The following is a 25695-nucleotide window of genomic DNA, read 5'->3' on the forward strand; positions in this document are numbered from 1 at the left end:
AGTGACATCCACTCTTTTATCTCAATGAGGCAGGCCTCCAAATTTCCACAATTTAGTGTGGCACTTTCCTCCAACGGGAGATATAGTAGAGTGTCATCTGCATAGCAGTGGAAACTGATATTATACTTGCGAATAATATCACCTAATGGAAGCATGTAAATGCTGAAAAGAAGGGGGCCAAGTACTGAACCCTGCGGAACACCACAGGTAACACTAACACGCTCAGATGTCATTACGCCATATTTAACACAGTGCGTCCTATCTGAGAGGTAGGATCTGAGCCATGAGAGGACGGTTCCTGAGAGACCAATCCATATTTCCTACCGTTCTAGTAAGACATTATGGTCCACTGTTTCAAAAGCAGCACTAAGGCCCAGCAGCAGCAAAAGTGATGAAGCGCCAGAATCCATTGACATTAGGAGATCATTTGTTACCTTGATCAGAACTGTCTCAGTAGAGTGGTTAGCCCTGAATCCTGATTGCATGGATTCAAAAAGATTGTTCTCGGATATAAAATCATTCAGCTGCTGTGCCACTACTTTTTCAAGTACTTTAGAAAGAAATGGTAGGTTTGACACAGGTCTATAATTACATAAGCTTTCTGGATCAAGGCTGGGTCGTTTCAGTGTAGGTTTAATAACAGCGGACTTAAAAGCCACCGAAACTACACCTGAGGAGAGTGATATGTTTATAATATTTAGAACTGAAGGTCCAAGGACCCCAAAAAGACCTTTAATAAGCGGACCCGGAAGCGGGTCGAACAGACAAGTCGTCGGTTTGGCCGTGTTCACCACCTGTTTAAGATTATCGGGTGACAAATTCCCTGGACAGTCACCATGTCCTGCATCTATAGATTTCAGCCCTTCACTATGTGATGTATTAACACTGTCTTTAGTAATTTCTTCTTGTATGCATTTAATCTTCTTAGTAAAGAAGACCATTAAGTCATGGGCTGAATGGGTGGAACTATATGGGATAATCTGTTGCCTTGTAAGCGATGCTACAGTGTCATAAAGGATTTTGGGATTGTTCTTTTGTGATGCAATCACCTTCAAAAGGTAGGCTGATGTTGCAGAGGCAAGGGCCGCTTTAAACTTTAACAGGCTGTCACACCAGGTTTGATTGAAAACCTAAAGCTTGGGAGCGCGCCATTTTCTTTCAGATTTCCTGCATTCTAGTTTAAGGGACCTAGTCTCATCAGTAAACCAAGACGTGCGTCTTTTAGGTCGTGATTTAAGCCATATGGGCGCTACTGAATCCAGGACACTAGTCAGGGTAGCATTAAACTTATTCATGAGTGAGTCGATAGAGCCTTTGTATGAAGGAAAGGACGCAACTGCTCCTGAAAGAAGATCAGAGAGCTCAGAAACTGTGCCAGTGCTTATATTGCGTCCGCTAAGTCCTTCAGCTTTTTTAGTACTACATTTAGCTAGCACCTCCAATATGACTAATGTTCAGAAATAACAGTAGTACACGGTAACACCATCATGTTTGAGGTTGAAACTCCTCGAGTCAGAACCAAGTCTAGCGTGTTCCTATCTTTATGAATTGGCAAATCAACCAGTTGATTAAAACCAAATGTATCAATTAGAGACCGAAACCCAACAGTAAGTGAACTGAGTGGGGAGTTCATATGAATGTTAAAGGTTTCCAACGAATATAAAAAACTCCTTCGGTTTTTGCGGTTAATGGGGACCAGAACCACTCGTGAAAAGTTAAAATCTGCAAAGTTGTGTCACACCTTTTTATGAATTTTAATTTTCTTTGACCCTTCGCCTGCCTCTTAGACCATGATTGTTGTCATTGGTGTTCTGGATACTGTTGCCTTGCTACCCGACATTGTACCGAACCCTGCTCGAATCAAAGACCACCGTTTACTGTACTAATCTGTGTTCCTGCACTTTGCTTCCACACCACCCAGAGCGGGAACTTGACAGATGACGACACAGGGGAACAATAAAAGTGACAATGCTCTTTATCTCATGTTTTATTCATTTTAGAAATCGACATAACATCCCTAGAGTGATCAATTCATTATTTTTTTTCTTATGACATGGAGATATTGCTCGGTATCAGCAAGAGGTATTGACTGAGCACGGCTCAACGAAGGAAACAAAGACAGTTAAACAAAACTGATGACCTTTTAGTACTTTGGCAAAGTAAGAAAAGACGCTGGCAAATATTGTCCCGTTGTCAAAGGCAAGTTTGGTCATTTTGAAAATGATCCGTGTCGTTGTTTTGTAATCTTAAAAACGAAGCGTGACTTTCTGGAAGGGAAGAAGGCCGAAGAATTCAGTGGAAACAAGCTCTTCCCTGCAACAGGCTGATGTCACCGGAGGCCTCGTTCCAGGAAGCCCCCCTTGGACCCCCTCCGAGAGGTCCGTTTTCCCGGAGGCGTGATTTGTGCGGCCATAATGGTATTTATTGCGGAACAATCATTGCCCGTTCTGGCAGGGATACCTTTTTCGTAGCCGGGTAGAATGGAAACTTGTTGGCTGGATCCTATGATGAGATCCAGTACCAAGGGCGTAGGTTTGGTCTTGGCATTGGTGGGCACATAATACAGTGGAACCGCTTTATACGAGAACCTCTTAACATGATAATTCCGCTCTATGAATTTTATTAATATGCGTACTATACAAAGGACAATCCAGATCGTGAGCAGTCCCAGAGGCTACCACTAGAGAGCTCTCGTGACTGCTCACCACCAGCTCCGTCCATTTTGCACATGCTAGCTACGACGGGAAAAAAAAATCAAAAATAAAATTTTTAGTGTGTGCGTTAACTTTAAGTTACAGTAAGTGCTTACGTATCATCAAAAGATCTCACACCGGCCAATCTCCTTATTAAGTGATGATAAACCTTACAAACACAATGCGGCACCTATTTACTCATAGCAAGAAAGACTATAGAATTCTGCAACAAAAATAGCAATCTATGATGACGTTGTCGTTTGTTACCAGTAAATCGATTAGAGAAATTGTCAATACGAGATCGGTCTTTTAAGAAAAAAAAAATCCTCTTTAAATATTGTCATATAGCGTACACAATGGGGAATAATCAAAAAATGTTATAAAATATGGGGAACATATAGGTTTACATGTATGCAATTTCCGTCACTCTTCCTTGCAAAAAAACCCCCCTCGACTCCTGCATCATACACAAACCTTTGTTCCCCACGGTAAGTGCACATAATAATCTCACATTTTATTACATTATCATAATTGAATTTGTTTTTTTAATTGTATATTTGATGTTTAATTAATATTTAAAGGAGTTTTTGTGACCGACAAGTGTTTTTATAGCTGTTTAGAGTTCACTTGGATCGCTAGGAAGGTCGGAAAAGGGACAATTAGTTCTTAATGATTTCATATCGGGAAATACGCTTCGTTGGACGAGAAATTTGTGCTAGGAACACAATCCTAGAACAAATTAAGCTCGTATAAAGAGGTACTACTATATTGGTGGGGACAAAACAATGATTGCTTAACATTGGTGGGGACACACCTAAACTATGCCCTTGTCAAGTTCAACAGAAGGTAGATACAGTGTGTGGTACCAAGGCATTTATCTGTAGAACCTGAGTAGAGAAGCTGAGCAGAGAATCGTAGATATCGTCCGTAGAAACAAGTTCCAATCCTGGGTTCTGGTTCAAGCCCTGTTTAAGAGGCCACATGGGAGATGTGCTGAATGTTGGCCAGGGTGAGCTGAGCTCCCTGCACCACTGGGTAGAAGCGCCTGGAGCGGATCCATAGTCTCCCCAAGACCCCAAACACAAGCAGCAAGATCACGAGGAAACCCCCCAAAAGGACCGTCTCCACTGGAGGGAGCTGAACAGAACCTGCTGGAGCCCAAAAGAAAAACGTCGTTAGTAGGGCTGCAACAAAACTATCTTAATAGTCGTCTAGTCGCAGACTATTGAAACCATAAGTCGAATAATCGAATAATTATTATTTTTCTCTTAAATTTACCGTCAGGTTTATTTAAGTATGCGGAAAATGATAATAAACACAAGAAAAATGGGTACAGTGAAAAATACATTCTTTATTGAACATACTGTGGTATTTTTCAAAAACTGAACACAAATCTAAAACCAATTACAGTAGTTGCAGTGTTTGGTCAGTAGAGACATAAATACATAAATAAACATCTATTTTTTGAGACAGGCAAATAAATAATAGTCAAATTCTTGTAACCAAGAATATGCTCATTAGTAGCCATAGAACACTAAATAAAACAAATATGATGAACATTTTGTTAAGTACGTTTAGTGGTCAACTTTAAAATCTGTAACAAAAGAAACTAACAATTCTAACAGTTTGAAATCAAACGTTTTTACCGACTGACGTTTGTTTGGTTTTAAAGTTTTAACAACTGATATTTGTTTACAGACTGCAAGGTTTTAATTTCAAATCTGAGTGTCGGGCACAGTCTGGCATAAAGATCAAGCTCTCTTATATAGCAAAATTGTTCAACTGGCCGACGTGCTTCTTAAATGTTTGTGCGACACCGAGCTACTACCTTGATACGCAAGGTCTGTTTTACAAATTTTGCAAGCAGAGTAAACCTTTGCATTTTGCGGGGATCCAAAAGTCTCATGAAGGTCAAAACCTGCTAAGTAGAAACATTTATCTTTTAGATATCAGTAACATAATATATACCACTGCAACACAATAATTATAGTTCTAATGATAACGCCAGTTGAATGAATGCCTTTATCCAATTGTACGTCACTAGAGGGCTTCTCCTTTCAGAAAGCGATGCAGAGAGCCGATGGCTAGTTACATGCTAGCATCGTGGATACTAAGGTTGAGCCAGGTCTCTGAGTTGATTAAAATACAAAAGTCACAAAAGTCGCAGTTTCCCATGAGTTGTAGCTCCAGGTCATCCGTTTCGTGCATAATTGATATGGCGTTGAGATACAGGCTCGGCAGCGGTAGCTAAACAAAGTTGTTATGTAGCCTAGATTTAGCCGTAGGCCAGGCCTGCTTTCGCTCCTGACGCAGCCTCAGTCTCTTCCGGATTCGACATTCCACGGAGCAAGGTGGTTATTAACCTTTTTTTGCTCTCTGCTGCCTTTCTCGAGATGTAATTGATTAATCTATTTTCAATGGAATGAGCCACTGAAATACTAGTGGTTTCCCTGCTTTGCAAATTGCTTTGGGCGGACAGGTTGCCTTGTACCTCCTCCCTGCTCTTTGACTGAAAGAACACATCAACCTATCAGAGTCGCGCACACAAACGGTCAAGCCCACCCAAATAACACACACACACAGAGAACCCTTGGACACTTGTCCCTGTGATAGCATTTGCTGTGTGTTGTCTGCTGCAGTACACAATACACGTCGAACATTGCACGATGAAAATAAGCTAAGTATTGAAACCGCGAAAACTAGACTGCGATATAGCGAGGGATTACTATAGTATCTTTTACGGCAGTGTCAGGGCTAAAATACTTTAAAGCTTTAGAGCAGGGGTGTCAAAGTCAAATGGACGGAGGGCCAAATAAAACATTTGGCTACAAGCCGAGGGCCGGACTGTCCAATCTTTACTGAAACCAAGATTTAACCTACTGAAAACACAATAAATATATTACAATATGATTGGATAAATAAAGCAATATTTTCTTATGACTCTGTCAGTCATTTTTAATTTCAGCAGGCACAAAATACAAATGTCCTTTATAAAAAAAACTCATAACATATCTCATAACAACAACTCATAACCATTTTCTATCATTCAATCATCTGAAATTATTAAAAAGAAATATTGCCTCGAAATACAATAAAATAAAGGGGGCGGCAGTAGCTCAGGAGGTAGAGCGATCGTCTTAGGATTAAGGGATCCCAGTTCGAATCCCGGCTTGTCCGTGTTACATGTCGAAGTGTCCTTGGGTAAGACATTGAACCCCCAATTACCCCCAATAAGCAGGTTAGCGCCTTACATGGCTGCACAGATCACGGCCGCTATTGGGAAATGTGAAGCACAATGTAAAGCGCTTTGGGAAGTCATTGACTTGAAAAGCGCTATATAAATGCAGATCATTTCATTTCATTTCATAAAGTGCAAAAATCTCTTGTTACTTAAAACCAATAGCAATCAACACACTGGACCTCATCTGTCCTGCTCAAATGTACATTGACTTTCCTTTCTGGGCTTTCTCTGGGTTAGTGTGAAAAAAAAGGAATTACTGATTAACAAATAATAACAATCAAAAGTCATTTTCTCTGCTAAATAGGAGACAATTTTATCAAAAGACTGTTGTCCACATCAAGATCTATTTTCCATGAAAAGCCGAAAAACAAGAAACACTCCCAGGACAGAGTCGGCAAACAAAAACAACATAGTCAACATAGACAATAAAGCTTTAAAATTCCCGAGGGGAACAACAAAAAACAAGACCTTCTTTATGTGCATATTTAACTTTTAAACTTGAACGGAGTAAAAACTTCAAATGTGTAATTGCACAGGAAACATTACTGTATTATTACTGTATTTACATACATTTATATACAGTACTGTATTACTACAACTCTACATTACTTGTTTGAGGCGTGTGTTTTGTTTCATGATGCCGTCTAATATTATACTCTTTCATCACCGCCACACTTTCTCCACATAGCAGACACACAGGTTTTCCAGCTACCTCCGTGAACATGTACTCCAACTCCCACCTTGTTTGAAAGCCCCGGTTTTCAGTGTCCACCTTCCGTTTAGCCATTGTTGATGGGTATCTGTGGGCTAATTTTTGCTGTTATGCTAATGACTGCTGCTGATCGACTGCTGAATAAATCAAACCGCCTCCCGCTTTGCTCCCGCTCGGCGCGTCCCCGTTGCATTGTGGGAAATGTAGTATTCATGCGTACTGCGGGCTGCTGGCTTGCAGCGGCCTGCGGGCCGGATCTAATAATATATTGATATCGTCACGCGGGCCAGGTAAAACCCTCTCGCGGGCCTAATGTGGCCCGCGGGCCTTGACTCTGACATATGTGCTTTAGAGGTTTTGGTACGCGTACTTCATGTTAACGATGTCATTTCTGTATGTTTTTGTTACCAAACGGGACAGAGACGCCATTGTGCATGTGCGATCTTTTGTGGAGATTATATTCATGTAGAAATGCCTCACTCTGTGCAGAAGACATGTCTGGCGACGATAGTCAACAATGATTTTTACTTTTTTCTATTATCAATTTTTGTCGACAATGTCGTCTAATTGTTGCAGCCCTAGTCGTTAGGACAAGGGTCAGGAACCTTTTTGACCGAAGAGCCATAAAAGCAAAAAATGTTTTAAAAAGAAATTGAGAGAGCCACATCATATATTTTCAGACAAAATTGAAAAAAAAAAACTGCCAAACACGCTCTCTAGACAAAAGCTAATTCTTCAGCACATTTTATTTCACTAAGTGTCATTTGATGATTAAATCAAATGTATGAAATCAATGTAAATATGCCATTTACAATTTGTCTTCCACTTTAGGTTAGGAGTGTTGAGGCATTTTTTTCCATGAAATTTGTCCTAAATAACAGTTTCAGAACAATGTGCATGCAAAGTTCTTTTGTAAAAATGTCACAAATTACAGCAAACGATAAGCATAACGTCATATTCACTTTCGGTGTAGACTGCACTGAGCGAGAGAGAGAGAAGGAAGTGTCTTGCGCTGTGTGCAGGGATCCGCCCACCTGTACTGCTCACCCAATCAAAGTCGTTTGCCAGCGTTTTTATTTATCAGTTTAAATGGTTTCTTATCGAACTTCTGCATTAAGTTGCTTCGGCTTTATATGGACCAAAATCGGGATGAAATCACTTGACTTTGGAACTCCACAGAGTGATGTGCGATAGTTACAATTTATTTCGGAGCCATTTGTACGCATGAAAAGAGCCATATATGGCTCCCGAGCCATAGGTTCCCTACCCCTGCGTTAGGAGAACCAGACGACGTCATGCAGGTTCAGAGACTCACCCGTGCCGTGGCCCGGCCGGAGTCTGATAGGGCCGTAGGATACTGTGTGGGACAGTGGGACGTCTCTCCGTTGCCTGGTCGGGACGTCTTCTGAGGAGCAGTTCTGGAGGGAAAACAAGAGTCAAAGCATGAAGGGATATTGAGGACGTTTTGGGGAGGTGCTGGTCCACTGACGGGCTGGCAGACGTCGGGGCCGCGGTGGCAGACGTGCACGTCGCAGTGCAGGAAGACATCAGTGTAGGAGCCGCCCACAAACTTGAACATCTGGATCCCGAAGGCGGCCTCGGCCCCGAGCCCGTTCTGCAGCACCTTCAGGGTCCGCGGGTCTGCCGGCACCGGGCAGCTGAGGTGGGGTGGGGGGAGGCACAGCACGTAAATCCTTTTTTTAGGCCAAATATATGAATAGAGTGGTGCCTCTTCAAACAAGTGATATACGTTCCAGGATCATGCTCAGAGCCCAAATTGCTAAAAAATGAGACGGATATGAAATGATTAAAAACTAATTGGTCTGCTCCCATCCTCCCAAATGCATCCAAGTGCAGCCTAAAAAGCTACAAAACACATTTTCCTGAACATTAAAATTACATTGAAATAATAATTTGCATCAAAAAATACACTATTGAGTTAAATAAGATGATATTAACGAAATAAAATGTGAGTTTATTATATGCACTACCATGGATCCAGATGAAGGAGGTAGGTGCAAGGAGGAGTCATGGAAAATGCATACTTGTCAACTTATACGATCTACCCTTATTTTTTACGTTTTTTGATCTTTTCAAAATATATATGCAATACATACGCTCCCCTACTTATGACCATTTGACTTATGCAAAACGGTAGATACAAACACTTTTTTCGAGACTTCGAAAAATATCCGGACTTTACTGAAACTTAGATTTTGTGTTGTGTGCACTTTTTTCCGAGCACAGGATATTACTGTAGTGCTTCTTTCTGCCACTACCGGCGTGTGATGGCGCTGTGAGAGGTCACCCAGCATCCAACCCGAGGAAGAAATTTGGCTTCTACTTCCTAGTTAATGTGAAAACACACTGCACTGTATCTCTAGCGCACTAAGAACTTTGACATTTTTATTGTTTAATATATTGGGCATCTATTCAATATGGTTGGTGTAAAGTGTAAAGAAGAGGCGAGCTGTTTCTTTTGAAACAGAAGTGGAATGAGAAAGCTTGATGCGGTTCAGAAAATGGTTGGATCGCTTTTTTTCGGCGACTCTCTAACACGGAGGAGGACCTTTTGAAGTTTATCTTCCAAAAGTAAGTTACACTTAACTTTATTTATCTTTATAGAGCATATTATTTTTCAAATGTTTATTTTTTTAGTACAAAACCAAACAGGTTACTTATACAAGCCTTAAACATACTTATCCAAACCTTAAACATACATTCCATACAAAATATAGCATTGTAGCAACTTGTGAACAAATTCAACTTACGATCGTTGGGAACCTATGTCGTTCGTAAGTTGGGCAGCATCTGTGTAACAATTTCGTACGAGAAAAAAAATAAAATAAAGACCAATCTATGCTCGCCCATTTCAACTCTAATCCGGATTGTCTAAGTCACTGATAGCAGACGACAATACCATCGTAGACTGTTAATATTGTTACGGTATTCTACTTGGTCCGTTTTGCTGTGAGTAAATAGGTGCTGCGTTATATTTGTAAGGTTTATTATTGCTTAATGAAGAGGATGATTAAAAGCAACAATTGGCAGAGGTTGACAGGGATGAGATCAAAATACCGTTCATGATACGTAAGCACTTACTGTACAGTTAAGATTAAAGTTACTGTTACTTTAACTGAATGTACACAGCATACATGTAATAATAATAATAATAATTTCCTTTGTATTGTCATTCTTTGTAACAATGTACACAGAACGAAATGTCGATACACCTGACCCGTTGTAGCGAGCCGATGCAGCCGCAGCCAACAGAGGGCGCCGCCATACAGTACAATGTTTCATTTTTCGGGGGGCTGTAGTAGTTTGCATGTGCACCCTGGAACCAGCTGGTACTGTCAGGGAGCAGTCTGTGGAGGTAGCCTCTGGGACTGCTCTTAAACTGCATTTTCTTTTAGATAGCACAGAGGTCACATGTCGCTCATGTAGCTCTTTAGCGCTGCCCTAGTGGCTCCCTTGAGCTATTTCTGGAATGTTGAAAGTGGGAAAAGATGAGGGGGTATGTATATTTTTTCATTTTGTGGTTCTCTGTGAGAGGACATATAAGACACAAACATTCCTAATGTCCCCGCGACCCTAATAAGGATAAGCGGTACGGCTAATGAGATGAGACATTCCTAATGTTTTCCGATGCATTAATAAACATTTAGATCAATACTAAAATATTAATTTTGGTTTAAATTAAAAAAAAAGGTTTATGTGAGGCTTTTTCTCTTTTTGCAGCTCACAACATATCTGCATTTGTGTTTTCTTTTGTGCATTATGGCTCTGATAAAAACGGTATCCCAAAATTCTCGTGTTTAGAGGTGCTGGTAAAAAAAAGGTACAACTTTACATAAAAGCCAAACTAAATCCATTATCTGTAGGATTTGTTCTCACCTGTCCCGGATGAAGGTGTACTGAACGTGTCCGTCGGGATCCTTGGTGGGCGTTGCCCAGCACCGCTCCAGGCGAAGCGGCAGGTGAGCTGGAACCTGCCGGGGTGACACGGAACGTTTCCGTAAATCCAGGAAATCACATTTTAAGGTATTTTTTGAAGGTAAAGTGTGTATTATTTAGCACCTCCTAGTGGTAAAAAACATAATTGAAAAAAAACAACGCTACGAATATCCCCTCCTTATTTTCTAACCACTTTTCTTTGTTGCTTTTTTCTTTTCTCCTTTCCCTTTTCCCTTTATTTTTTTCTTGTATTTGGTCTCCCTTTCTGATAAGTTTCAACTCTAGTAGACACTCAGAACAAAGAGAGAAGACATCAATAGATTTTGAACGTGCATGGAGGGAGTGGAGGGAAGCCTTCATATATGGAATTCCCCCCGTTCTGAGGCCCTCCCCTGAAACCTTTTTATTAGATGGTTTACGAAAGCTGATCCATCCTAAAGGGTGTGGGTATCAAAGAACAGCAACATGATTGGCTGATAGCGTCAATGATGTAATAGTTAAAACAACAGTGTGCAATAATAGTCAAAATAACAAACTGCCATCGAATAAAATCTCCTTCCCAGATGTTCAGTTTTAACAGAGAATAAACATAATTATTTTTCTTTTATTTTTTTCTTCCTTTTCCACTTTTTCTTTTGGGACTTTTTCTTGCATTTTTTTTAAACTTGATTTTTTTTTTCACTCCTTTGACTTGCTCTCCTCCTTTTCAAATATTGTTCTCTTTTTGTGGTTTTCCCTACTTTTTACTTTTTTTCATCGTTTCTTCCTTTTTTTCTTGGTAATGATGTGTTTTGAAAAGTTTAAGTCTGCGTTGTTGGTATTCTTCCTTTTGCTTTTCAGCACTCCTTTTCAGTTTGACACGACATGATGGGATCAAATATTTACACACAGTCCCTTTAAACAGAAATGTTTATTAATGGGAAACCTACAAAGGAGATCGCCTAAAATGCCAGTTCATTTTAACTATCATGCACCGTTAACATCATTGTCACTATCAGCCAATCATGTTGCTTTTCTATGATTCTCACACCCTTTAGTGCGTATTTTCTTTTTGTAAACTAGGAGATTTAATAAAAAGAAAGTACTCAGGGGAGGGCTTTTAGAACAGGTAGGAATTTCTTATCTGAGGTTTGGATGTCTTCTCTCTTTATTTTAAACAACAAACTTAAACAATTGGTCCTTTGAGCTGGATATTGTACACCTTGAGGGTTTTGTCCAGTCCTCTCCTGTTCTTCCTACAAGTTCCAAAATCACTGATGTCTTCTCTCCTTCTTTTGTCTGTCCACCATTTATAAATTACGTGGTGAATCAAGGGCAAATATTTCGGGCTCGGCAATTCCAACCATAAAAATTTTGACGAAAACGTGCTCGTCCAAGGCCAGCGAGGGCACTGTCGTCCACTGGTCCCGGAAGTTCTGGTCCTTGAAGAGCAACATGGCCACCGAGAAGTTGCCGTCCTCCGTGTTCAGCATGATGCCCCTGAAGAGGGCGGGAATCGGAGACACGGCATCAGTTTCCACGGTTACGCAGATGACACCCATTGCCGTGTCCCTCGATAACACAAATCCTAGAGCTATCCTTTTAAAATGCATTTCAGATATTAAGTCATGGATGGCAGAGAATTTCCTACAGCTCAACCGGGATAAAACAGAGGTCTTTGTCTTTGGTCCTGAAAGTCAGAGGGAAACTTTTACCAAAACTACAAGATTCTAGACCTTCATATTGTGTTAAAACCTTGGGCATTATTTTTACTCTGAGCTCAATTTCATCCCACACATCAAAAATAACTACTATGGGTTTATCATCTGAAGAATACAGACAGAGTCCACCCATGTCTCTCTGATGGTGCTGGAGTGTGCTTTTATACCACCTTGTCTTAGGTCATATCTGTCTGATTTTATTATATCAGCCCTTGCAGTATCCTTGTTAACTGTTCCTAGGGCTAGGACCAAAACCCATGTTGAAGTAGCATTCAACCACTTTGGTACTCGCCTATGAAACGGACTGCCGGAGGATATCAGGTTTGTAGGTACCCTTCATATTTTTAAGATGAGGGTAAAGGCCCACTTTTTTATTATGGCTCTTAATTGATAATTTTTATTTAGTTTAACCTCGTTTAACTTCTAACCTGTTACTGTAACATAGTTTTTTATTTCACATTTTTGTTTTTTTTGTGTTTATCAGGCGCAACCAAGCGAGGGTGGTGATGACGATTTCGTTTGGGATCTTAGTATATATATTTGTTTTTTGTCTGTTTGTGTGTCCCTCGACCCAAGAATAGGGGGAAGGAGTTTAGATATGACATTGGACTCTCCCAGTCCAGAACAACATTAAATATCTACACCATTTTTTACAGGTAGTCAGGAAGTTTACCTTGGATACGAAAAAGGCACATAAAAAGCCTTCTTAGCACATCTCATAATTGGTTCCCAGAAAGACATTATAATCTTCCTGACAGAACTACATTGAATAAAAACACCATCTTTTACAGGCAGTCAGGTAAGTTACACTAGAAGTGAAAACTGCCAAAAGAAACCAGACACCACAATTTTTGTTTTGCTAACTTAGCAGCTTTCCCAGGAAGCAGAAAGACGTTCTACTCTCTCAGGCCAGAAAAAAATTGGCCACGGTCACAAGCAATCAAATAGGTAACTCTAGAGGTGAATGACCTGCCAAAAATCAAGATGGCGGCGCCCCTGTTCGGCTGCAGCTACATCGGCTCGCTACAGTTTTTTACACTTCCGCCATAAGACCCAGTCTTCGACTCAGTTTTGACGGCGCACAAAGTCAACTCAAACTGCAGATTAATATACGATCGCATTTTTTTTTACTGGATATGCGATCATCCAGACATCAAGCGCTCGGTGCTACGACCACTCGGGAGAGTTTATTAGCCACGGACTGCTATGTCAACAAGACCCAGTGGCCTACAAAGCAGCGAAGCAGAGTGGCAAGAGAGCGGCGTGACCGGAGGAGAAAGCGAGGTTGTCGGGCCGGGCTAACCGCTAGGCTAAAGGCTAAGCCCTTCAAAACGCCTCTCCCATCCATTTTCCTCTCCAACGTTTGCTCTCTGGACAATAAACTGGACCATTTAACAACTGGAAGTAACATCGAACCGGGAGATGACGAACTGCTGTGCTAAAATTCTGACGAAGACATGGTTAATCTTATCTATCCCGGCTTACGCTCAAGGAAACTGTGCGGGTCAGATGTATCGACATTTTGTTCTGTATACACGTGTACACGAATGACAATAAAGTAAATCTGAATCTGAATCTGAAAAAAGGGGAATGCTACCCAAAAATTGTTTCGCGTCTCAACGCGACTGATTCTCAAATGGTGCACAGTCATTTCAGTTTATTTTTTATTTTATTTTATTCTAACAATTGTGTGTTTGTGTAATACGTGTTCTGGATTGTTTGGCTGGGACAAAGGAAATGATTTATTGTCTTATTGTACACTGAATGTTTTGATACAGCACTTTTATTTGACGATTTGATGACAACAAGATGGCGGCAGCTGGCCTACCTGACGTCGACCCGGATGCCGCTCTGCCCGTCAGGTTGGCGCACGGTGTAACTGACGGGGTATCGGCACACAAAGGTAATGTTGACGTAATTCCTGGTGATGATGTCACTGCGGTTGTTGTGGATGGAGTTGACAAACAGGATGTGTGTGGCATCCAACTTCTGAATAGCGGAAACACACAGAAGATTGTTTTCTTTGGTAGAATTGAAGTCATTCACACTAGGGGTCCGCAACCTTTTCTGTACCATGGACCGATTTAATGTCTGACTATATACTGTGGCCCGGCCCAAAAATATTACTAAAATGGCTCAGCGTTGCGTGTCTGATAGAAGACTGCATTCTGCTCCTTGGAGTGGTCGGGAACTGCAGTACCCAATTTGGCCATCAGAGTGCGTTAGAGACCCCATGAAAGCAGATGTTTACCGATTTTGTTGGTATTTTTTTGGGAGCGCCTTGACACGAAAGCTAGCTTAAGACACTCGTGGAGGCCTTAAGTATAACTGTGTACAGTTTGCTTAATTTCATGCTCGTTACCAGGTTTTTTTTGGTTAGTGTAGCCGGAAAATGATAGAAGTAAAAAAAGGCCCGTTTCAAATACAGTCCACACGCCAACAGAAACCCCATAAAATTAAAAAGAAGAGTTTATTACTACTTGAGAAATGAGCAGAATGACTTTAAGCCAGGAGATGACGGCAGAGAGTAGCGAAATGTTGCGGACACCACATCAAACTATTTTGTCGGCGGATCCGGCCGCCGGGCCCTATGTTTGAGATGGCTTTCTGAGAAAGCAACAAATCAGTCAAAATCGTTCTATTTAATAATAGCGTGCTGTACGTTCACAATTTTAAAAGACTGAAATAGAGCGGTCAAGAAAGCTGGAACCGGTTTCTGAGTTGTTTTCGGCTTCCAGTCCGGTGGTCGGAGAGCGCGGGGCTTACCGTGACACTGCCGCAGTGTGTCAGGTTGGTCCTGATGCTGAAGACGTAGTCGTCGCCCACTTGCTCTCCCCGGCAGTCGGGGTCGTTCAGGTGCAAGTCCCATACCTGTGTCCAGGTGCAACCTCTATCATTTTGCGCAATTGATAGTTTTTGTGTGTGCATCCCCAAATGTAAACAGATGGCCATATTGGATGGGTCGACCGGATGCAGTTCGATGTTGTTGCAGGTCTGCACTAATTATCACCCCCGAACAAAGTGGTGATAATGTTTTAGTATGGGATCTAAGTAAGTTTGCTTGTCTATTTGTTGTGTGTCCACCCAAAAAAGGGAGAAGGAGTTTAAGTATGACAACCATCTTTCACAGGTAGGCAGGTAGGTCACCCAAATGTGAAAACTGCCCAAAAAGGCTGACTTTGCATTTTTTTGACTCACCAGCTTTCCCATTAAGACATTCCACTCTTCCAGAACAAGTTTGGCCAGGATCACAATCTGTCACAAGCAATCGGGTAGGTCACTCTAGAAGTCAAAATGTGCCCCCAAAAAACTGACGTAGCACTTTTGGTTTTCTGACTCCAGAGAGGCATAACCCTCTTTTGAATTAGAACATCATTTAATATAAACACAATGTCTTACTGACAGTTAGAAGTACCCTCAAAAAGCTTACTCTGCATTTTGGCTTTGCTGACTCAGCAGCTTTCCCAGAAAGACATTCTAATCTCTTAGGCCAGAATACGTTTTGCCAAGAACACAAGCTTTTTTAAGCATTTACTGTAGGTAGGTCACTCTGAAAGAGAAATTACCCGGCCAAAAAGGGAAATGCCACCTAAAAATGGTTTTGCATCTCAATGTGGCTGATGCTCCAAAATGACTCACAGCCATCCTAGGTTTGTTGGATGTTCAAATGTAAGTGTTAGGTGTGAGGTGTCTCCCAGCCCACCAAAATGCCTGGCCGATGATGGTAAGCGGTTCGCCGGCTAAAAACGAGTCCCAGAAAGCCTTAATTCAACCCTAGCCCCTCTTCTACTTGTTTATCTCTGGCTAGTGCGGGTGTTGTTTATCGATCAGTGATTTTTTTGTCGTCTTAATGTAACCTGGAACATCCGTCTCACGACCACCTTCTGAGTTCAAATCACAAAAACAAGGTAAATCAACGCACACACCTCATCTAATATGGCCGCCGCTAGTAAAGTTGCCCGGATGTAGATGACATGAAACTATCAATAAAACTGGAGGGAGGAGGCGGCTGCTTACGTAGACGGGGGGGACTCTTTCCAGAAAGTAAGCGCTCGGAATAAGCACTTGCATCAAGTCGTTGCTGCAAATCATTGTTTGGTTGAGTCCTGAAGAAAAAAGCACAAACACATGAATTAAAACCTATTACAAGACTGATTTGTCCTCTACAAAGTGGACAGACTTAATGGGAAATAGTCAGGGTCGAATGCTGAAGTGGCCAGATTTTTTGGAGTGGAGGGTTATACAATCTTCTTTTTTTTAAATACTCGATTTTATTAAAATTATTCTCATCAGATTGATTTGAAGGCACTCAGGATTAAAGAAATAATATATTGGACCTCAGTTTTGATATTTACATTTGTAGTATTACTGTAGTAGTATATTTGTAGAATTCTTTTCATTTCAGAATTAAAGCAAAATAATGTATCTTATCCCTGTTTTAAGCAGTTAATTTGATGTTAATTTTTGTAGTATTTCAGTAATATATTTGTGGTATCACTACCATTAGCTTTTCTAAAGTAATTGTCGTCGTAGTATTTTTGAAGTACTTTCTTTTTGGAATGAAAGCAAAATTATATATTAGGTCACTGTTTTGAAGCACTAGATTTGAGAATTAGTTTTGTAGTATGACTGTAGTTAGTACACTATCTGTGTCATAGTATCTCTATATTACATAATTATAAAGTATTTCTTTCTTTTCAGAATTAAATATAATATATTAAGTCTCCGTTTAAAGAAGTTAATTTGATATTTACTATTTTATTATTGTTTTTGTGGTATTTTTAGGTCCCAATTTCTAAGCACAACATTTGATATATAGGTTTGCAGTATTGCTGTAGTAGTATTGTTGTGGGACAAGGCTGTTACCGAAATTAAAAAAAAAAAAAACATTTTGTATGAAGGTAAATTTGGTGCAAAAGTAACTTGTACCTTTAAATTCTGTTTTCTATTTGTAGAAGTCAGCATTGTTACATGCAAATAAAAGAAGATTTTACAATTAATACTGTTTTTTTTTCACACCGGCCACCATCTCTTTTGACCTGCTGCCCTCTTAAAAGTGCTACAGGTCTCATAAACAAGAATGAACGGGTTTGGAAAAAAAGAGAAAGAAAACAAAATAAAGAGAACAAAATACTAAAAAGACCACAAAATAAAAGGGAGTAAAAAAATGGAAAACATAGAGAAAAAGTAAAAAGGGAATAAATAAAGACAAATGCAAAAAGAAAAAATAAAGAAAAAACGAGAATGAAGAATAAGAGATGCTACTTACTAAATTTTAAAAAGTTTGATAAGGGAAAAATATATGATTCCTGTAGGACAGAACTGGAAGGTAAATGCTGTTTTCCATAACTTCCACATGATGTAAATTGGATTGTTTCCTAAATCCATACAGTGGTGTAATGTTAATTATTTTTAAAATTATAATTTGACAGTACAAAATGTATTCGTAGAAAAAAAACCTTAATACAGAACAGTACTTGTATTTATTAAAAAAAATACTCGAGCCTGTAAATTATGTTTTTGAGTAATGAACGAAAAAATAAATAGATAAAAGTTTCTACTTGCAGATTCTTACTATGGTGGAACGTTTTGGGAATGCAACCCCTGAAATAAATAAGCAATTCCTGCTGGGGTGTCCAAACTTTTCAGAAAGCGGGCAAGATTTAGTCAACTAAAAATGTGTAAAGGCGGAATTTACAGCCTGGCATTCTATGAAAAGTCTATAGTAAATTCATCTTCAGTGAAAGGTTTGCAGTGCTTGGTGATCAGCGTCACGGCCTTGTAGCTCGCCTTTGTAGCGTTTTCATTTGACCCCCAGGGTCTTGTGAAAAGCGCTGCTGTGCTGTAGAAACAGCTTTCAGTCGCTTCACCTTTTCACAGCGGTTGTTCCCAGTTAGCTTTTTGTGGTCAGCATGTTTCGTCTGGCAGTGTCTCTTGATATGTTATATCTTTGAAAACAGCCACACTTTCTTTGCGAATTAGGCTGAAGCAATTGTTTCGGATTTTGGAGAAAAAAATACTCCTGGAGGAGGTGGCCCTCACTATCAACTTTCCTTTTTTTAATTTACAGTCGTAACGTCAGAAATGGGGTGGGCTAAAATATGGTGAAATATTTTTATTTTTTGGTGCAAATTCATTTTATACAGCGGTCGGCATTACTGGCAGGCCGCATATGATAAATGTTTCTCCATCTTCAGCGTTTGAGGCGGGCCTTCTCTGAATGACCAAAAGGTCAAATGAGGCGGAGAAACGCCAGGGCTCACTTGTTTGTCTCGTTTTAGCGAGGCGAGTGTTAGTGCTGTAAAAAGTTCCGGAGGTGGCACACTCACCTTCTTGGATGGTAGTGTCGTTTTCCGCCACGGCGGCCGCCAACGCCAGCAGCAGCAGCCAAGCCAAGCGCACGCTCGCCATCTCGCCTCTCCTGGGAACGTCTGCCGCCACGGGACGTCGCGTCTCCTTCCAAGGAGGCGGGCACCTCCCCCGGCCCCCCGAAGCGGCAGCTTGAATGATGTTCCAGGGGCCAACAATGAGATTCCGCGCGTGAATGGGGCGGCCCCCGGGAGTCCCAGGTAACGCCTCCCTCGAGAACCGCCGCCGCTGCCACGGTAACCAGCCACGACGCCCGGACACAAAAGACGGACATCTTTATGGCTTTGCGGGAACCTCTGGCGAGGGACGCCCAATGGGCCGGGAGTGCGCTTGGGGCCACGAGTGGCCCCCCACAAGTGGTCCCCACTAGCCCGCCAGCGGAAAGACAGGCGCCACTCCAGGCGACCGACAGCTATCAAACTAGGGATAAGATCTTAAGCCCAAGCTCAAGTCTGACCCGAACTGCTAATGTGATATATGGCCCAATTTCCAACCTGTCAAAATGACCGACTACCTCCAAATGTTCCCGCCAGCTCTTAAAAATATCCATAAATAATGAAAAATTGTTTAGGCCCTATTACACCCCCGCACCAAATTGATGCAAAATGGCTTCACAAAAACGAAGTGTAACAATGGCAAAGACACTCCAAAAAGTAATGGTCTGCGGATTGATCCAATCATCTATATTAACGATACCGAGCAAGTACTTGGACTAGATTGATACTATTGTCTTGGGATTGATACTGACTTCCAATTTTAACTATTACTATAATAAAACTGTCAATACGTTGTGAGATTATACATTCTTTATACCTTTTAAATTGGATCCAATTGTGTTTTGTGTTATTTGGTCGACTGATTTTATTTGCAAAATATTGTGCAATAGAAAATATTTTAGTTGTCCAGTTGACATTGCCATACAGTATTTGTATTTTGGATACATTCCTGCTTTTCTTCCTTTGACTGGCTTGACTTTTGTTTGTAACAGTTAATTGGCAGATATTTTTTCTATTTATTAAATTTTTAACAGTTTTTTACATTGTATCTCTGGTTCTGAAACGGTTGTGGTAGTTGAAGTGTTCTTTATATTGTTACAAGTTTTTACATTGTATTGTTTACACAAATTCCACTTTGACTTCATTTTCAAATTTTTTTGCAATAAAAGGTACCGTACTATAGTTTTTCAAGTTGACTATGTTAAATGTGTATTTTGGTTACATTGCTTTTTTGGAGTTTCACTTTCGTGACTTTTGTTCTGAAACAGTTTTTATAGTCAAAGTATGTTTTTATGCTGCAAAATGTTGCATTGTTTACACTATTTGCACTTTGACCTAATTTCTAAAATCTGGTATAATGAGGGGTATTTTAGTTGTCTGATTAACATTGTTGAACAGTATTTGGATTTTCCTTACATTGTTTCTTTTTTTGTTTGATCTCTTAACTTTTATTCTGAAACTTTTGTAACAGAAATATTTACGTTTATTGGACTGCTAAAGTTATCATTGTAGTTATTGAATTCCAAAACATTGAACATTTTCTGTGCCTAAAATATTTTTGTTGTGTTTATCGTGATTATAAACTGCCTCAGGGGTGCTTCAATTTTTTTAACGATCATGACATTCCATGGGAAATAGTATCACTATCGATCGATACTATCCTTTATTTACTTGGACCGGACTGATACCAGAAGTCAGAGAATCGCTCACCCCAACCAAAAAGCAGATTGCGAAACAAAAGGCACTTAGACAAATAAAGAGCATAAAAAAGACTGACACGGTGACGGTAATCGGATGTTAGGACGGAAGCAGAAAAGCAGTGCCAAAAGTGGGTAACAGTTGAGGCTCGATCAAAATTCTAGAAGAGGAAAATTATGAGAAAATAGGGAATAGTTTTTGCATAAAATACATATACAATTAAATGGTATAATCCTATTATTTTTCGAGATAATGGATTTTGACCTTCTGAGCTGTGACGTCAACAGAATAACAACGGCACCCTAACAAGCCAGTCACCATATTTTTTAATGTGTTAAATAGCCAAATAAGTTATAAGTGCTTTAAGCAAACTTTTTTTAGTTTTTGTGACATCAGCAGGTAAACCCTACATAGTTTTTGGAAGTCAAAGCACACAAATAGGAAAAAGCAGTCACAGGGCTGCCTGTGACACAGTAAGCAAAATTCCAATTTCTCCAAGTGGAAATGAGCGGTATGAAATCACCGTCTGTTTAGGAGCTGCCTCAATTTTTTTGTTAACAGGATTTGCCATATTGAAAGTGATGTCTTCCTTCAATAACCTCACAGCTCTAGAGGATTATAGCTGGATCGGTCAAACTGTGAGACAAAATTTCTCGAGTCCTCCAGTGCATGGACTGTTTTGCAACATATCTGCATAATTGTGTGGAGGAACAATAAATGTTTTGTGCCTAATTGCCCCCCAAAAATGGTCTTTTGAATACCCTTAAGGGTGCAAAAAAGAATAGCCACAAAAGAAATAGTTTCATGCAGAACAAAAGAGTTACAGCTAGAAAAGAAAAACATCGGCAGCGTCTGCACCAATTTAGAAAAAAAAGCAAACCTGGTAAATGACGGCAGGCAAAAGCTAGGCCAGCTCATGCAAGGGGCTGAGAATCAGCACAATAAAAACAAAATCCAAAAGCCTTCAACACTTTTTTATATAATGTTGACCACTTTTACAGGATGAGTTGCCAGGAGAAGCCGTCTGGTGCTGTCATTGTCTTGCCGGCTTCATAGGGAGAAAGAAAACAGAAGCCGGCGGCTCATGTGCGTCGCTGCTTTACGAGCGCCTTTTATTGGGCAAACCGAGGACATACGAGTCGAAACAAAATGTCCGCCTTGGTCCGGGCTAAAGCGTTTGCCGCCGGTTGTCGTCGTCGTGGCCGAAGAGCTCGGCCAAGTCGGCCACGGTGAGCACGGCGGCCTCTGAGTGCTTCATGGCCGCCCTGCCGGGGCTGTGGACCACAAAGACAGTTCCAGTGCATGAGTTGATAACGTCTTTATTATTGGAATATAAATATTGCAGAGGAGGCAGTTCATTATTTTGACTATTATGCACAGTTTACATCATTGTCACTATTGGCCAATCGTGTATCTTTTCTCTGCTTTTCACAACCTTTAGGGCAGATCTGCTATTTTTACCTAAATATCGATGAGAGGCTAAAGGTGTGTGTGGGGGGGAGGTGTATTCAGAATCCATTGATGTCTCTCTCATTATTTTGAGTGTCTGTAGAGCTATAAACTTATCATTTTGTCCTTTGAGACAGAGCAGAACCAGCGACCTTTAAAACAGGTTGGATTTTTTGCATCTTGAGGGTTTTTGTACGATTCTCTTCTGTTCTCCTTACAGGTATAAAATTAATTGAGGTCTTCTGTCCTTATTTTGAGTGTCTGTTAAACTATAAACTTATCATTTGGTCCTTTGAGCGGGGCATTGTACATCTAGAGGGTTTTTTGTATAGTAATCTCCTGTTCTGCTTGTAAGTTCAAGTCAAGTCATGTTTATTTGTATAGCCATTAATCACAAAAAGTCTCAAAGGGCTGCACAGAGCACCATACAACATGCTCTGATTTAAAACCGACACGAGGGCAAGGAAAAAAGTCAAAAACCTCAGGGTGAGGAAAATGAAAATAACCTTGCTAAGGGGGTGCACATGAGGTACTTATCTCTTTCATCTTATTTTGGGTGTCTGTTAAACCATAAACTTATAATTTGGTTGTTTGAGCCAGATCCGAACCATCAACCATTAGAACAGGTTGGATTTCTTTAGGATATTTGTGCAGCTCTGCTGTTTTCCTTGCAAATTTGAAATTCATGAATGTATTCTCTTCTTGTTTTTAGTGTCTACTAAACTATTAACTAAGCAATTGGTCCTTCAAGCTGAAAATTGTACATATTGGGGGTTTTGTACGGCCATCTCCTGTTTTCCTCGCAAGTTTAAAATTCATTGATGTCTTCTCTACTTATGTTGAGTGTCTACTAATCCATAACCTAAACAATTGGTCCTTCAAGCCACATAGTGTATATGTTGAGGGTTTGTATTGTCCTCTCCTGCTCTCTTTGCATTTTGAGTGTCTTTTAAACTACAAACCTAACAATTGACCCTTTGAGTCGGATATGGTACATCTTAAGAGTTTGTACAGTCTTCTCCTGTTCTTCTTGCACGTTCAAAATCCATTGATGTCTTCTCTTCCTACTTTGACTATCTGTTAGACTATAAACCAATCAGCTTACATTGTAAGCACAACAACAACAAAAATGGAGGCACAGATGCTTTGGCCCTGGCTGGTAGCAACATCGGCAGCTCACAGACCCTCTTGGAATTAGCGGAGCTGCGACCTAACGTATGTTTTCAAAAAGTGAAATATTTTCTTCTTACCTCTTGTCGGCAGTTTTGAGCATAGCCTGCATCCTCTCCTCGATGGTGGACTTGATCAGGAAGCGGTGCACAAAGGTGGGCCTTGGGGGCAGGGAGGGAGACAAAGCATGAAGTGGTGATGCTGATAGGCCACAACAATCCTCACACATTCTGCAACAGTTCAGTGCAGTTCTATCCATTTGGATCCATTTAAATCACAGTATTCATTTACGCGTTACAAAAGAACAGTAACAAGTACTGTGCTGCAGCATTAATAAAATTTGGTTACTCAACTGTTGTCAGAACATGGTGCGTTACAACGCTACTTATTAAAAGCAGATCACAGATTTCAACGTCCTACGGTTGCCAACTTTTCCCCCTTCGCGCTTGAGTTTAACATACAGCTCTCAATCCAGTAGCAACATCCAAGAAGGGTGGGTGTGTTTATTTTGACCTACAAAGTCCAAATGGATACAGATACGGTGATGCCATCTCAAGCAGAGTATGAGAACGCTGAACTTTTTCCGACTGATATCCTCCCTAATATAAATACTCACATCTAAGCCGTATTCACAACTATTAAAATAATATACTGAAATCAGGGGGTCCGTTTATTTGCACAAATTTGTTTGAGTGTCACCAGTAGCGAATGGTAGGCAGCGGTTGGGGAGGGGAGGCGCTTATACAGGAACAATGAAGCAATGGGGAAAATATGAGCACATCATTTACAGGAAGAAAAATTGGATATAGACTGTTTCAGCTAATTGTCTTTTTGCAAGCTTTCGAGATTTCACTAGCCAAGAAATATGAAGGGTTCAGAGTTCCACAGGTTGGTGTACACCCTTTCTTCTATTTTCTTTATTATGTGGTTATTTTAAAGCAGTTTTATCAGGTCAGCTTCAATGAGAATATATATAGTAACTTGTAACTAGATAGTTACTTTCAGAGTAATCTGGTACTTTTGGGTGTCAGAAATCTGGGGGGTAAAAATGACTTTTTAAATGAATTAACTAGTAATTGTGACTAATAACTTTTCAGTAACGCACCCAACGCTGTTCATTTAGTAGTAGTTAATATATTTCACGATTACCTGAGTGAAGCATTTATTTTTGGTTGTGTTAAGTCAATGTCTCGTCTAGTCATTGTGCATTCATTGCACTTTTTGGGTGATGTTGTTTAAGGCTGAACCATGCCAAGACACTCTCAAATTCCAATTAAGTAACCCATCTGCACACGGTTAAAAATAAGGTCACTTGGTAAACTTCCATTATGCACAAAGACTCTTCTTTCAAAGCATGCCTATGTCTTAAATACTGCAGATGCTTTTTTTAGTGGACATGGTATTTGGAACAAGCCGAGAATATATTTTGTCCATTTTGTTTTATTTGTTTATGTTGTTTGTTTTATCGTAATAAAAAACCTCAATAGAAGTACTCTGTTCCAGCGTGTTTTTACCAAAACTGAAGTAGGTGGGGGACGCACGGAGGAGAAAGACACATTCATTTCAAAATAGTAGAATCGAACATGCCCAAAAAAACTATTTTCCTACACTTCCCTTTTGTTGGACAAACTCGCTAAACCTGTCCGTTTTCGTCCAATAGAAAATGAGAGCGGAGCAAACTGACTTTGTCTGCCCGATGCGGTGCACGCGTCCGATAGCCTGCAGCTCGTGGGCAGGGTTGAGGATGGGCTCCACCAGCAGGACATGGGTGGCCTCGATGATGTTGAGCCCGTTGGAGCCAGTGTGCAGGGGCAGCAGCAGGATGTTGATCTTTTCGTCGTACTTGAAGGCGCTCAAGTTCTCCTGCCGGCGCCAAAGAAAGGCAGAAAGATGCGTTAGCTTATGCAGCACAGGCAAATCCCAGCCCCCTAAGTCGAAGCCCCGACGGTTTTAGGCAACTGGCACTTTGCTGACAACTTTGATGTCATTTTGGCATGGATTAAGGTGATGATTATTGATTGATTATTGCTCCAGCGAAGGTCGGGGGGTCCCGTCCCTGTGCGTTGAGCCGATCAGATGAACCAGGTTTTTCCAATGCTGGCGGTCTTGTGCCAGCTGTTCTGCATCCTCTACAGCAACTCTGTGTTGTTGGAGGTCGCCCGCAACGACGTCGAGCCATCGAGTGCGGGGTTTCCCTCGTGGTCGTCTCCAGCCTGCGGCATTAAGGTGATGTGTCCCCACTAATATTGTTTTGTCCCCACCTATGTTATGTGCTCATCCCCTCCAAAATGGATCAAGCAGCGTCTTGTTCACCGAGCAGCGTAGAAAGGGTTAAATCAGGATCTTTGCTGAAGCGCGCGTGCGCATGATAGCTTTTTCCCTTTTTTGATTTTTCCTTTCTATTCCCTTTTCTCCTTCCAAATAAACAAACCAAGGGACACAGAAAAATGGGCGCTCAAGCCAGGCTAGCCAATTAGAATACAGGCAGTGTGCAGCAAGGCTAACCAGGAAACAATATTTTCATTTTTTTTCTTTGTTAAAGGCTGGGCAAATTAAAACATACACAAAATAGTGCCACTCTTAACAGTCACCCAAAAAAGTGACTGAAGCTTTCAACCAGGAGAAGATGTCATCAGGTGGTGTCCAACCGTCACTGGGCGTTTCCACCCCGAGCCACAACGCCCTCAAGTTTGCGGGCCGGCAGTGATGG

General features: G+C 40.8%; 2 protein-coding genes across 3 annotated transcripts in view; both read right to left on the reverse strand.

Annotated features, from left to right (window-relative positions):
• Positions 1 to 2222: 2222 nt before the first annotated feature.
• LOC148351511 (pancreatic secretory granule membrane major glycoprotein GP2) lies at positions 2223 to 16404 on the reverse strand. The gene is made up of 8 exons (XM_088354435.1): positions 16321 to 16404; positions 15070 to 15174; positions 14132 to 14292; positions 11947 to 12082; positions 10544 to 10638; positions 8136 to 8304; positions 7962 to 8064; positions 2223 to 3844 (listed from the first exon to the last, which is right to left on the reverse strand). Exons 1-8 carry the CDS (start codon positions 16393 to 16395, stop codon positions 3663 to 3665), a joined length of 1026 nt encoding a protein of 341 aa, XP_088210561.1. The 5' UTR covers positions 16396 to 16404; the 3' UTR covers positions 2223 to 3662.
• A 4921-nt stretch (positions 16405 to 21325) lies between these two features.
• The window catches only part of shprh (SNF2 histone linker PHD RING helicase), a 33584-nt gene continuing 29214 nt past the window's right edge, over positions 21326 to 25695 (reverse strand). For both annotated transcript variants that reach the window (XM_088355246.1, XM_088355245.1), the window contains exons 27-29: positions 24670 to 24848; positions 23066 to 23146; positions 21326 to 21640 (exon numbers count right to left, since the gene is read on the reverse strand). In XM_088355246.1, coding sequence (XP_088211372.1) covers positions 21535 to 21640; positions 23066 to 23146; positions 24670 to 24848 — 366 coding nt within the window. In that variant the 3' untranslated portion in view covers positions 21326 to 21534. The remainder of the gene's footprint in view (positions 21641 to 23065; positions 23147 to 24669; positions 24849 to 25695) is intronic.

This window comes from Urocampus carinirostris, chromosome 15 (genome assembly GCF_059441175.1).
Source record: "Urocampus carinirostris isolate Australia breed hairy pipefish chromosome 15, RoL_Ucar_1.0, whole genome shotgun sequence".
Lineage (NCBI taxonomy): Eukaryota > Metazoa > Chordata > Actinopteri > Syngnathiformes > Syngnathidae > Urocampus > Urocampus carinirostris.